General features: G+C 40.2%; 1 protein-coding gene across 1 annotated transcript; it reads right to left on the bottom strand.

The window, feature by feature from the left end:
- Positions 1-5,557: 5,557 nt before the first annotated feature.
- Positions 5,558-13,344, bottom strand: LOC124272535. The gene is made up of 4 exons (XM_046707744.1): positions 13,081-13,344; positions 11,943-12,099; positions 10,403-10,497; positions 5,558-9,957 (listed from the first exon to the last, which is right to left on the bottom strand). The coding sequence occupies exons 1-4, from the start codon at positions 13,110-13,112 to the stop codon at positions 9,060-9,062; spliced, it is 1,182 nt and encodes a 393-aa protein (XP_046563700.1). The 5' UTR covers positions 13,113-13,344; the 3' UTR covers positions 5,558-9,059.
- Positions 13,345-15,029: the final 1,685 nt, after the last annotated feature.

Genomic DNA, 15,029 nt, shown 5'->3' with positions numbered 1-15,029 from the left:
AGTCGGTTTTAGTCGTCAAAGATCATACCGATACTGATTTTTCACAACTCTTTTTGCGGTGTTTCTGTTGTAACTCCGCTTTTAACACAATTAACGGATCGCCAGTGGCGAGTTAACCAGAAATGGGCTGCACATATTGTAGCCATGTTGGGAATTGATTCCGGGTCTTCAGCGTGACGACGGGTCGGTGGTGTAGCCTAATGGTTATATTTTTCAGAGCGACCGCTCGTCATTTCTGGTGTCCCCCGCCGTGATATTGCTGGATTACTCACTCACTCACTCACTTCAACGTGACGAGCGAACGCTTTCACCTCTACGCTACCCCATCGTCCTCTATTGTAAATAATAACTACCAAAACTGAAAAAAGTAATGTTTTCGAGAACTAAACAATATCAATTGATCGCTGAGGATTCTAGATGTGATTTCCCCGTAAAGTCGGGATATTGCTGAAAACGGCGTTTACTAATATGCACTCAGTGGCATTCATAGAGAGTGGTGGCGGTGGGGTAGCCTAGTGGTTAAAGCGTTGGCTCGTCACGCCGAAGACCCGGGTTCGAATCCCCACATGGGTACAATGTGTGAAGCCCATTTCTGGTGTCCCCCGCCGTGATGTTGCTGGAATATTGCTAAAAGCCAAACTCAGTCAGTCAGTCAGTCATAGAGAGTGAGAGAGTTTGGTTTTACGCCACTTTTAGCAATATTCCATCAATATCACGGTGGGGTGACACCAGGAATGGGCTTCACACATTGTACCCATGTGGGGAGTTGAACCCGAGCGAACGCTTTAACCACCGCCCGGGCATTCTTAGCCGCGAGCAGCTGCAAACTTGCTGATGCGACTTAAAACTCTCATTTACTCACTCACTCGGTGGCATTCTACAACTTCATTTCCAGGTTTAACTTGAAAGGAAACGTTCAAAGTTTGGTTTTACCCTAAAAAGTGTTCAAAATGGTATCAAACTAGCCTAACAAGTTTCTTTATAATCTTCATGATAATTATTATTCATAATCTATTATGATATACTTTGAAGACACTGACGGGGTACCATTAAGTGTTTTCTTTGAGTATATAAGTCTACTACAACGACAGTGCGTCCCACCATGCGAGGATCCGTCTGTCTTAGGTTCAAATCCCATATGGTGCGGTGGGGTAGACCTGGGTTCGAATCCCCACATGGGTACATTGTGTGAAGCCTATTTCTGGTGTCCCCGCCGTGATGTTGCTGGAATATTGCTAAAAGCGGCGTAAAACCAAACTCAGTCAGTCAGTCAGTCGAATCCCATATACGTCCTTACTTGTACATTCAGTTAAACGGTCACGTCTACTACCTGTGCTGCTTTCGCCTTCATCTACAATATTTAACTATCACTCTTTAGTCATGAAACAATATGATTAAGCTAAAACGATCAATCGGAAACAATGTATTACAACATGAAGTACTACAAATGCATATTTTACGTGCGCTTCTTATAATTCAACAATTTTGAATTTGAGGAGGTGGGTTTGGCTATAAATATGAAGGCATACGGACAGTACATTTAACACTGCAAGCAAAGAGCAAGCACCAGAAGGTTTCTCTTTGCATCCTATAGTAAGGCTTCTGTACTTTTTTTTCTGTGTTTCCCTTCTCCCGCCCGCCTTGAATTTTCATTCAGAGGGGAAAAGATATAAAATTTGCTTATCTCAGTTTTTCCTGCCGCTGTGGAAATTCATGGCTGATGTGATAACAAAAATACCCTTACCCTTAACACTCATTTAAAGACCAGTGCAGACTGACCTTTCTTCGCCTAAATTTCTTTAATAAATTGTTTCAAAAGCCAACCCTTTATTTACTATTACCAATTGACCTAAAATTTAAATTTCATTAAAAAAAAGAATTATACAAGTCACACATGGAGTGGAAAAAAATAAATTATTTCATGTTGTTTATAATTCTACATAATTTTCGCCCGCCTCCTCTCTTGCTGGTTGACGTTGGAGATGAGAAACACTAACAAATTACGGATGGCCTGAAGCAGATTTATAGGCTTATTATTTATGACATCTCTCCAAATGTACTACAGACCAACAGTTCACACCGGTGCGTGCTGCAAGGGCAATCCGTGCACAGTGCACACACAATCCGTGTCGTTTCGCCCTGCTTTGTGTTTGGTGCATCGTTGCAGGATCTGTCTCTATAACGTCACTCGACATGCGTAACTGTGTCGGACGATTTGAGGTTATAAAAGTGTTTAACTCCCAAAAATTCTTTATCTAGAAGAAACACTGCAAAATTCACAAGCTTAAGGAGGCCAGCATAGACTAAGGTGTTGTCTTATAATTTTGAAAGGAAGAAAGATTTGATCGGAAAAGGAGCCCAGGTGAGATGCGAGATTTGACACCTGAATGTAATTTTACTCACAACCAAAACAAACTTGATAAAAAGCCAAAACTAGCAAGTACTATTCTTGTTAGTAGCGTTTTACTCACGATAAACTAATGATGGTTGTCGTTTTCAGTACCTGAGCCTGAGGAAAATCAAGTTCTTTTGCACGACAGTAGGTCGAGGGATAGCCTAGTGGTTAAAGCGTTCGTTCTTCAGGCCGAAGGCCCGGGTTCGATTCGAGTAATTTCACGGTTAAAGTAGAGGGATTTATGATGAGTATGTTTCAAGATTATTGCCATTTTGCTCAAGATTCGATTAGAGAAACATTGAGGCTTTTGTTTGTTTCTTTTTGTTTGTTTAACGCCGCACTCAGCAATTTGCGGCCTGTACATAAGCGTGTCTGGACCAGACAATCAAGTGAGCAGCATCATGAGCATCCATCTGCGAAGACGAATGTGCAAATTTACAATGGACATTATGTAGTTATGAGTGAAATGGTTTGGGATACGATGACATGTGTCAACGAAGTCAGCGAGCCTAACCACCCGATCCTGTTAGTCGCCTCTCACGGCAAGCATGGGTTACTAACCCGGATTCTCACCCGGATCTTCACTGGTCCTATAAAATGTTACAAACAATATTACGTCATCACATGTCAAAATCCCAGCTGTCATAAAGCACGTACAACATGGGTAATTCCAGTTATTATCGCCACACGGAAGTAAATTGGTTATATGTTATCCGCTGTGTTATCACATCTATTTATAAATACAACCGATCCGCTGCTCTCTGTGCAGGGTTTGCATACAAGGAAATTGACACATGTAATAAATACTTGGACGTTATATAAAAGGGATGTATAGGGTTATGGTTACTGGTCAATATAATACAGTTTAACATTCAGTTTTACATCAACTGATAAATAAACTTTGATCTTCAGGTTTACTTCTTCGATGAATAAATATTTCGTTTCAGATGTATACCTCTTTTAGAATAAACTTGAAGATGCAGATTTGCATCTGCGGGGGAATAGACTATGCTATTCATATTTTCATCTAAAGCGGAATAAAATTTACATCTTCAATGAATAAACTATAATATTCAGATTTACATCCACTGCAGAATAAACTTTCAAATTTATATCTACATCTACAACGGAATAAAAGTTAACATTTACATATTACATATACATATACATATACATATACATATACATATACATAGACATATACATCCTGGAAAATTACGTTTCCCTTGCCATTCGTGTTTTTTCTCGTCTCAATCTCGTGAGTTAGTTTAATTTTACGCAGCTTTTGCAATATTCCAGCAATATCACGGCGGGTGACACCAGAAATGGGCTTCACACAAAGTATCCGAGTGGGGAATCGAACGTGGGTCTTCGGCGTGAAGAGCGAACGCTTCAACGCTAGGCTACCCCACCGCCATCCCACATATAGCTGGAACATTACTGTTTCCAGCGTCAGTCTACAAAGAAAGGTCACAATCACTATCCACGGCTGCCAAAATAGTTACTAATGTTCTAAAGTATTTGTGAAGAGCGAATGAGTTAAGTTTTACGCCGCATTCAGCAATATTCCAGCTACATGGCGGCGGTCTGTAAATAATCGAGTCTGGACCACACAATCCAGTGATCAACAGCATGAACATCGATCTATGCAATTGGGAACCGATAACATGTGTCAACCAAGTCAGCGAGCCTGACCACCCGATCCCGTTAGTCGCCTCTTACGACAAGCATCGGTTACTGAAGATCAATATTCTAACACGGATCTTGACGGGTCTGATGCGGCTTGAAGAAATATTTCCTCACTCACACACTTGAAGACGTCTTAAATAACAAATTGAGTGATTGCGAGAGTTTTGTAATGGCAGCTTTGAACAGTATATTTGGGTGCGTAAACGTAACTGGTGAGATTATTACACGCTTTGAGGAAGCATAGCGATTAGCAGTGCGTTCAACAGTTCACAAATACCTCCACAACGGCGGAATAACAAGACGCATACGTGCATATAACAGTTTATTAGCAGTGTACACAAGATCAAAGATTAATTCACAATCAGATTCATGGCTAAACAAGACTTTGATATACCGGAAATATTTATAACAGACGATAGACCTTTGCCTCCGCTCCAAAGTTCCGATTATAATACAAGGACGAACATATTTACAGGAAGGAATACAAATATTTTTTCGCTCCTTTGAAGCTAGGCGCCCAGAAGAACAAAGGGACACAAACTACTACAACAACGAATAGATTTAAATCTATCCAAGTCCTCTGAGCGTGTGTTTGACGATTTCAGGACAGCCATCAAGTTTGAAGTATTCAAAATGTGAATATCGGGATATTTTATAGTCTGCCATACAGACCCTGAAGCAAATATATCAAAGAAATCCCACGCAAGTCTAGAAAATGTGGCAAATCTAGATTTCCACAGCTTCGGGAAAATGAAGAAAGTCTCAGGGCTCCTTTTTATTATATTTTGTTTTGTTTTTTTCACTATGAGCCATTTCAGTGACTAGTTGTTAGTCTAGATATTTTATAAAATGTCATAATTTGCATGAAAACAACGAAAGTATTTGTTACATTTCAGTTTGACCATCTCATTCAGAAATGTTTTGTGTAAACATTAGGATGTTTATTTCGTATTCCGTGTAAGTGCAAAATGTAATTAACAATTCATTTACTCTATTGGGAACAAAATATAGAAATATAAATAAAGTAACATCCTCAATATTAACCTTAGTTATATTCGAGATGCTAATTGTTATGTCGTTGCCCACAGGTCTCACAATAATATAGAACCCATAAAGATCCGGGTTGGAATTGATCTTCAGTAACCCATGCTTGTCATAAAGAGGCGACTAATGGGATCGGGTAGTCAGGCTGGTTACAGTCTAAGTAAACTTAGGCTCAGTATTATTCGTTACACTGCTATAATGAGCAGTGTAACGAATAATACTGAGCCTAAGTTTACTTAGACTGGGCTGGTTGACACATGTCATCTATCCCAATTGCTTAGATCGATGCTCATGCAGTTGATCACTGGATTGTCTGGTTCTGACTCGATTATTTACAGACTGCCTCCATATAGCAGCAATATTGCTGAGTGCGGCGTAAAATAACAAGTGGCCGGCGTTAAACAACAAACGAAATCATACAGATATAAAGAGAACTTTTCTATTCAGGCTATGGTTTTAATGACACTGGACAGAGGCATGATGTGATTAAGGCCTGCAGTGACCTTTAAATAGCTGTAGGCGGATCAATGAACATGCAGATAAAACGGGGTTTTTTAAACAGGTTAAAGCTCTTAGTTTGAGAAGACACTGCCTTAAGTACACGTGAAATGGAAAAGAAACTTCTCGAACTTCCGACAATATATACTTTCCTTCTTAATTGAATCTAATTTCACTTCAACATTCATATCCAGGATTGTCTTTGCGTCAACAAACATGAAATTATAATCTAAATTAAAACACACGTGTGTCATAAACAATATTCACCGTTCAACTTTCGATGATAAAGACTGTTAAATTCTAAATACTCAGGAGTCAATATTATGAATATTCATTGTATAAAATATAATACAAATCTTGAGACAGTTTCAACTGAGAACAATGTTGGTTTCAGATACAATTATTTTCATCCTAAGGACATATACTTTAACAAATTGCTGCCTCGCGGTGACCATTTATATTGTCAAAACTGTAAGGATTTATAAAGTTCAAGATGCGGCCCTGCAGCCAGTGAAACATCGTGAAACTATTGTCAGCAGTGTATGGTATGTTACACAGGAAACTGCACAATGTCTGAGGGACATGTCACATGTATTTCCATGTCCTGTGGCCATCTGATAACCCCCACCCCCCTCTCCTCCATGAAACAAGGAAATATTTACAAGTGCTATCATACACATTTTCCCGAGAAATACCTTTTCGACTGTACTTGTTTCATATGAAACTAAATTAATAGTGAAACGCACATGCGGATCATAAATAAACTGCATAAAAAGTCCAGTCCCGGTGCTGGGTGATATGATCGTGTGGTCATATAGGATTTCCATGACGAATGAATGGACAAAAACATTGAGTTTCAATTCATTCATTTATTCATTCATTCATTCATTCATTCATTCATTCATTCATTCATTCATTCACCCACCCATCCATTCATTCATTCATTCATTCATTCTGAAGATCTAATCACAAACGTTTGTATAATATAAACAGCTATTGTGTAATCATTTTTCTAAGAATATCTTTTCAAAAGCCTTGCAATTGAGAAGTACCAATAGCTAAAAACAAACTCCTTAATTTACATAATCCCCAAAATGACTGTCAATAAACGGAATTTTCTCACAAAGTTCTCAACCCTTCATCTTAGTCGAAAGATCGGGTAGTCAGACTCGCTGACTTGGTTGACACGTCATCGGTTCCCAATTGCGCAGATCGATGCTCATGCTGTTGATCACTGGATTGTCTGGTCCAGACTCGATTATTTACAGACCGCCGTCATATAGCAGGAATATTGCTGAGTGCGGCGTAAAACTAAACTCACTCATCTCAGTCACCCTGACTATCAGCTGAAGTCGTACTTATACTGCAGCATCACATGGCGTTCTGATCCCAATATTAAACCAATATACGAATACGAAGCCTGGTAGGAATAGTTGGACCGCAGTATGACTTAAATGAATTATGATGTGTATTAGACATAGCTTTGACCTTCAGTTATAGATTGTGAGATTCTAAGGCAACAGCAGTCTTAAATGGTGATCTCAGAAGACAAGTAACATATACAAAATATCAATATATCATTGGCGTGTGAAATACACATCATTGAGCAGTTATTGTCCTGTTTCCATACAAAAAGTAATACCCGAAACTTCTGGAAATATTCCTCAATTCTGAAATGCCAACATTGGTCAGTGTCACTGTCAATGAATCATACGACGTCCTTCTGTGTTTGGTATACTGTCGCTTGTGTCTCATCGGAAATTGGCCGAGCTGGCGTCTCATTGGTGATTTCTTTTTTTCTGGGAATGAGCTTCAAATCAGAGAATCACTCAGTGATGGATAGCCATTTAACTCCAAGTTTCCTTGAGTGACTCCCAATCCACCGACATCACCGTGACTCATATCTTAGAAGCCCTAGTGACCAATGACCCTTTAACATAGAAATGTCGCTCTTAGACACGCCCAATCCACTGACATGACAGAGAGTCATATCTTAGAAGCCCTTAGTGGCGAATGACCCTTTAACATAGAAATGTCACTCTCAGACACGCCCAATCCACTGACATGATAGAGACTCATATCTTAGAAGCCCTAGTGACGAATGACCATTTAATATAGAAATGTCACTCTCAGACACGCCCAATCCACTGACATGACAGTGATTCATATCTAAGAAGCCCTTAGTGGCGAATGACCCTTTAACATAGAAATGTCACTCTCAGACACGCCCAATCCACTGACATGACAGTGATTCATATCTTAAGAGCCTTAAGTGGTGAATAACCCTTTAACATAGAAATGTCACTCTCAGTCACGCCCAATCCACCGACATGATAGAGATTCATATCTTAGAAGCCCTAGTGACGAATGATCCTTTAACATAGAAATGTCACTCTCAGACACGCCCAATCCACCGACATAACAGTGATTCATATCTTAGGAGCCTTAAGTGGTGAATAACCCTTTAACATAGAAATGTCACTCTCAGTCACGTCCAATCCACTGACATAACAGTGATTCATATCTTAGGAGCCTTAAGTGGTGAATAACCCTTTAACATAGAAATGTCACTCTCAGTCACGCCCAATCCACTGACATGATAGAGATTCATATCTTAGAAGCCCTAGTGACGAATGATCCTTTAACATAGAAATGTCACTCTCAGTCACGCCCAATCCACTGACATGACAGTGATTCATATCTTAGAAGCCTTAAGTGGCGAATGACCCTTTAACATAGAAATGTCACTCTCAGACACGCCCAATCCACTGACATGACAGTGATTCATATCTTAAGAGCCCTAAGTGGTGAATAACCCTTTAACATAGAAATGTCACACTCAGTCACGCCCAATCCACCGATATGATAGAGATTCATATCTTAGAAGCTCTAGTGACGAATGATCCTTTAACATAGAAATGCCACTCTCAGTCACGCCCAATTCACTGACATGACAGAGAGTCATATCTTAGAAGCCCTTTGTGGCGAATGATCCTTTAACATAGAAATGTCACTCTCAGTCACGCCCAATCCACGACATGAGAGAGAGTCATATCTTAGAAGCCCTTAGTGAAGAATGATTCTTTAACATAGAAATGTCACTCTCAGTCACGCCCAATCCACGACATGTCAGTGATTCATATTTTAGGAGACCTTAGCGATGAATGACCCTTTAACATGAAAATGTCACTCTCAATCACGCCCAATCCACCGACATGACAGAGATTCATACCTTAGAAGTCCTCCATGTTGAATGATCCTTGACAAAGAGATTCCAACAAGAGAAACACTTTGCGTCTGGTACCAATTTAACATACAAATGGCACTCTGCGTTACAGCAGATCCTCTAACGTGACCTGGCCTGATGTTTTCATAGTGGACATGCAGCAGCAATTGTATGCTTGAGCCGACAGAAGAGGGAGCATCTTTGGATCTATTCATCCTCACTCAATTTCGTCGATTCCCTGCAGGAACCATGATTAATAGACTCCGGTCCATTCCACTGACCTTCACCTCGTGCCCTCGCCTGACCCTGGTACGGCGGGAACAGCACCGCCGGGGGAGGGTTCCCGCTCTGGTTACTCAACTTGATGATCACATTCTTCATCTTCGCAGTGATCCCAGGCACTATGTAGAGAGGAAGAACCCATGTTGTTTCTCCTTCATCATTCTGGTAAAAGAGGCATCCGTACGAGATAGGGTCGTTGCTCTTATGCAGAGTCCATCCTTGAGGCAGCTGGGAATCACAAAGAGGCACGCCACACTCACACAGGTCTGTATCCTTTAATCCATCTCGGAGTTCGTCCATCCTGTTTTTGTCCTCATCCCGCGGGGACGAGTAGTACGTCTCTGTGTTGGATCCGGACCCTGGAGGAGGAGGACAAGGGGGACGACCCTGGCTTCCGGTCTTGGGTGGTTGCGGTAGAGGACGAGTTGCATTGCTTGCCGACCGTCTCCTAGATAGAGCTCGAGAGATGGTTGACTGTTGACTTGTATCCATGTACCTTCCTCCCAATCCTCCGAAGTCGAACTGTGGAGTCAGTTTTCCAGCATCGGGTGTCTTAGGAATACTGTTGTCAGAGTACCTCCTTGTGGTGATGGGCATTCCGGTTTGGAGGGGTGCATAGGCTTCCTTGGATTCAGCTCCGTGGATGATTGGGTGGAGGAGTCTGACGTTGTCTATCTGTTCCAGGTTCCGGATCCGCTGACTGCTGTAGTTTTTGCACAGATCTTGGAAGGTGTTGAATTTTAGCTGCTCCACGATGTAGTACTTCATGGTTGGGGTCCGTTCAATCACAACGTTAACATGGCGGACAGAGTTTGTATCGATGCTGAAGGAGAAACACAATATTATGAGTCAGTAAAATGGTTTCAAACAAAGTTCTTGGTTTGATATATCAAATATCACTCTTTTTCACTTATGCTATTTACAAACCTACTTCTATTGCCATTGGATGTTTCAATGTGTGAAGCCCATTCCCGGTGTCCACCCGCTGTGATATTGCTGGAATATGGGACTCACTCATTGTACCATTCTGGGGAATAGAACCTGGGCTTGCGGCGTGACGAACAAACGCATTCACCACTAGCCTACCCCACCGCCCAGCTTTGTAACAGACCCTTTGTAACAAACTAATGCAGTAAAACAGGTGTATGAAACATCCCAGAAGCATTGAAACATAGACTATAACAGAGACACGTTGAATCAGGGATATCTGACACATTGCAACAATAACTGTTTGACACATGGAAACAGAAACTGTATCTCCAACCGACCTGACTGTGAGAGACAAGTAGTTATCTCCCTTCGAGCTGAGCCGTAACAGGTAGTAACCGGGCCCCTGCGCATGTTCCTCGACGTATCTTTGCGCCTACAATATCGTTAAAAATAATAGAAAATAAAAAATATAGCATTTTTTAAAAATAAAAACAACGTAACATCGATCGTTTCCTGACATTGTTCTGACTTATTATTTTTAATTGAGAAGCATCCGAACAACATATGTCAATGTTATAACCCCGTTGGGACAATTCGCAAGCAAAATATGCTCTATTCCGTGTTGGTGTAAAAGATAACCCAAGTTGCTCTTGTGGAAATGTTTGTGAAAATTCTTGTCATTATTTATTTGAGTGTCAATTATGTACTGTACAGAAACTGCCATGATGTCTAATTTACGCAGTGTTACCAATATGAATATATATTATAAGTTACTATTACATGGCAATACAGATCTGACTGTTCGCATAAATTAAAACATATTTAAAATTGTTCAAACATATATTTGTCAATCAAAAAGATTATTTCAATTATTGCAATTGTTTCACTGTTTCCTATCTTGTCTGTCCATCTTGTATAAATAATGTAAATAATATTTATGTAAACACTATGGAGAGGGTGTGCTAAGGTGTAATAACTTGTACCCAATCCTTTGAATAAAATATGTTTAAACCAAATATGCTTGTCGTAGGAAGCGTCTTAATGATTGCACACTGGATTGTCTGGTCCAGACTCGATTATTTACAGACCGCCGCCATATAGCTGGAATATTGCTGAGTGCGGCGTAAAACTAAACTCACTCACTCACTCACTTAATGATTGCATATGTCTTTGTTGTTTTGCAGCTGCACTCAGCAATATTCCAACTATATTACGGCGGTCTGTAAATAATCGAGTCTGGACCAGACAATCGAGTGATCAACATCATGACCATCGATCTACGCAGTAGGGATACAATGACGTGTGTCAACCACGTCAGTGAAACTGACAACTGGCGTTAATCATAGGGCTGCGCAATATAACCGGTTCAGACATGAAAACGATACGTATTGCGATACGCTGATCAAACACCTGTATTTTGACATGCATTCGGAAACTTCGTAACACTCGGAAATCTTCTGATATTTCCTTGTTTCATTTGTGCCAAATGTTATTTACATTTTTATTTTGTCATGATTAAAAGGTTTTATTTTTAAAGCTTAATCAAGCACAGTGATTTTGATGTCTTTTTGTTTTATAAATCAAGCATTGACTCGATGATAATTAGTTTTTAGTTAAAAAAACCTTCTTACAATATATTGCACTACATATCGCAATATATGCTTTCGCATCGCAATATATCGGAATATGAAAAATCTCCGCAATACCCACCCCTAGTTAATCAACACTCATGGTTGAGGAGAGTCAGAATACCCCGAGGGAGTGGAGGGATGAACATAACATCAATCACTTGCTTATCTGATCCAGATATTGGTGAATACTTCGTTAACTAGCACAAACGTATTTCTATGACATGAACGGAATGTATAATTTACTTACAATTTTGCTGTCACCAAATTTTGCATAGAAGTAGGGTAAGGCTTTGATTTCATCGGGAATGTTCTGAACTCTGGCAGCTCGTAGTTGGTTCTCCGGCAAGCCGAGTTCCCGAGCCATACTGAGGCCCTGGTAGAGTGCTCCGGATTGGTTGTTGGCGCTGGCAATGAAGCAGAGAAAGGTCTCTTAATGAAAGCAAATTGTCATTAACCATGAATTCACAACGTTACTTTCTTATGGCCATAAGCTGCTTCTCGTAATGATTTTTTTTATGTCTGCCTTGTTCTCTTTCAGAAGATATAAAACAAACAAACAAGTAATTTGTAATAACCTATAATTGAAACATTCCCATCTTATCATTAAGAAAAGGGACGCATATTTGTTTTTCCAAATATCGAAAAGAATTCTCCAGGTACTGCCGATATTTTGTCGTAAATTTGATTCTTTGACTACGTTTAATATATAAACATAAAATAATAAGAAAATAATCGCGATTACGAAAATATAACCCAAGAATCTTCGAAATTCGGATAATTAAAAATAAATTACGCTACCGAAGTGGCATCATTATATTTTCGCACTGCAGCAAGGGGAATGCAACATGGCTGACACAAACAGTTCTGTGAGGATTGCCGAGGCAAGGTTCCGTGTGTTCGGGATTGTTCCCGACGTTCAAGCCATACATATGTACTTGATGTCAAAATTCAAAATTTACAAACGTAAGAAAGAAAACAACATAGCTTTTGACAAAGCTGACATTTATCAAAAATATTTATCTACAAATTCTATCCATAAGATTTGTCTTGTACTACTACAAATTCTAACCTGAATCTTCAGGGGTTTGAAATTCCGTTCGCTTGCTTACAAATTTAACCATTTAAGGTAAATTGTGAAAGTAAAACAGCATGTCTATCTACTGAATGCAGGAAGAGAGAGGACAGACCTTAACATCGATTGAACGTCTCCGTGATGTATCGGAGGAAAATCTACAGTTATGTCGGACAAAGATATAAATGAACGAAGAAGGCGGTTATGGTGTATCACGTGACACTTCTCCGCACTAATTATCTTACCAGCTTACAAAAGCAGTTTTAAGACAATTAAGCAGTCAAAACAAAGAAACGATTAATATTAAAAATACCTTCGTCTCGGTGCATTCCTAACCATCAGCATTATCCTGGTCCTGGTGAAAAAGTAATTCTGACGGTATGTCTTTTTTTTTCTTCAGCGGACGTCTTATACTACCAATAAATATTAGTATTTGTATAAGCAATTGTCAACAGACAGTAGTATTCCCCATGGGCTGGAGTCTCCTAATACGAGACGGTCCGGTTCTCGACTGGCTGGACCCACTGTTGTTTGCGATGATAAATACGTCCCTTGGCTGTTGTGCGTGAACGTACTGTAGTGAAACAGTCCCTTTATGTGGAAATACTTCCTCGTCAGTCTGGTTGATAAAAAGCAATTTCCTCAATTAATAGAACACTTAACTTGTCATAATTCGGGGCTATTTGCACTACAGTTTTAAGAAAACACACTCTGAAGTTGTTGGCAAATAGAATATAGATATATAGACGTATTGAAGTGAGTGAGTGAGTGAGTATGGTTTTACTTCTCTGTTAGCACCAAGAGCATGCTTCTGAGCGTGGATATGTGCGCGTTATAAATATGCACTATTATTATCAGCAATATTGCAGAAATATCACGGCGGTTGACACCAGAAATTGAATGAGTGAGTTTAGTTTTACGCCACACTCTGCAATATATATGGCGGCGGAGTGTACATAAGCGAGTCTTAACCAGACAATCCAGTGATCAACAGCATGAACATCGATGTACGCAAAAAGGGATACGATGACATATGCGAACCAAGTCAGGAAGTCTGAACAACCGATCCCTTTAGTCGCCTCTTACGACAAGCATGGGGTACTGAATATCAATTCTAACCCTGATCTTCGCGGGTTACCAGAAATGGGCGATCCTTTTGTTGCAAGGGGTGATAATTAACTCTCCATTTGAAATAATATGAGCGACGGTCAACTTCTCGCTACTGGTCTGGTTCCAGACTCAATGTGCGCTGCGACAACTGACTACATGTAAAGACAGAGCCCAACTTACGTATACGCGTTGCCGTGCTGCACCTTCATTGAAAATCGATCGTGTAGGTCTAAAAACTTTTAACTGACACATGTTTTGCGGTGATTTTTGGCTTAGAAAGCATTGTTTGTTTAATTTCCAAGTGCAACACGAATTGCCACGATGGGATAACGGCGAAAACGCGTCAGTCACTGTACCAATGTTTCGAGAATCGACCCCATACTTCGGCGTGAATAACGAGCGCGCTAATCCTTGTACTAACCGATCGACCAATAAATATAAGAACGGTAGACCCGCGGATGTCATTTTGAATAAGTTTGATCCATGTTCATCCCCAAACAATTTGGATGTCTGCAAGCTCAATTATTGACTGCATGTCAAAATTTCAGAAAATAGGTATGAAAGTGTCAACGATTTACCAGTTCGGGAAACCTGTGACAACGTGTACGGTGCTCACCAACCATGGGATCATAATCTGGGATTCGAACACACACTCAGCAGATCCTAACACGACTAAAGGGAGAAATGTGCAGCACTGGAATTGGATCGTGGGATCAGACGTGACCCTATTCGCAAATTTGACGTGACGATTTGTTAGTGACGTCACTGAGTGTATATTGATCAGATAAAGTCTCCCAGATAAATATGCTAAAGTTAAGGTTTTCCTGAGAAATGGGGTTATGATGACAACCAATCAACGAAGTCAACCTTATGAAGAAAGAATGTTACAGTTAACCAGTCTTGATATCGGCCTCAATTCCACTGACCGTAAATGGCAAAATAGCGGTGATAAATGTATGGATGACTGAAAGTCATTGATAACACTTAAGCTTTGATTGTTTGTTATTTCACGTCGCCCTGTACATTATTTCAGCTATATGGCACTGTTCTGTGAATAATCGAGTCTGGACCAGACAATCCAGTGATCAACAGCATGAGCATCGATCTATGCAACTGGGATACGATGGCATGTGTCAACAAAGTCAGCGAGCC

The sequence above is a fragment of the Haliotis rubra genome, unplaced genomic scaffold (genome assembly GCF_003918875.1).
Source record: "Haliotis rubra isolate DU_JTF1 unplaced genomic scaffold, ASM391887v1 Scf170, whole genome shotgun sequence".
NCBI classification, from domain to species: Eukaryota; Metazoa; Mollusca; class Gastropoda; order Lepetellida; family Haliotidae; genus Haliotis; species Haliotis rubra.
Note: the sequence above shows the minus strand (reverse complement) of the source record. Positions and strands in the feature narration are given on the sequence as shown.

Excerpts from the sequence above, each read along its gene's own strand:
- LOC124272535 (XM_046707744.1), bottom strand. The coding sequence starts at position 13,112 with ATGCTGATGGTTAGGAATGCACCGAGACGAAG. Across the intron at positions 12,100-13,080 it reads AGGAATGCACCGAGACGAAG|CGCCAACAACCAATCCGGAG; the intron begins GTATTTTTAATA and ends CTTCATTGCCAG. Across the intron at positions 10,498-11,942 it reads AATTTGGTGACAGCAAAATT|GCGCAAAGATACGTCGAGGA; the intron begins GTAAGTAAATTA and ends ACGATATTGTAG.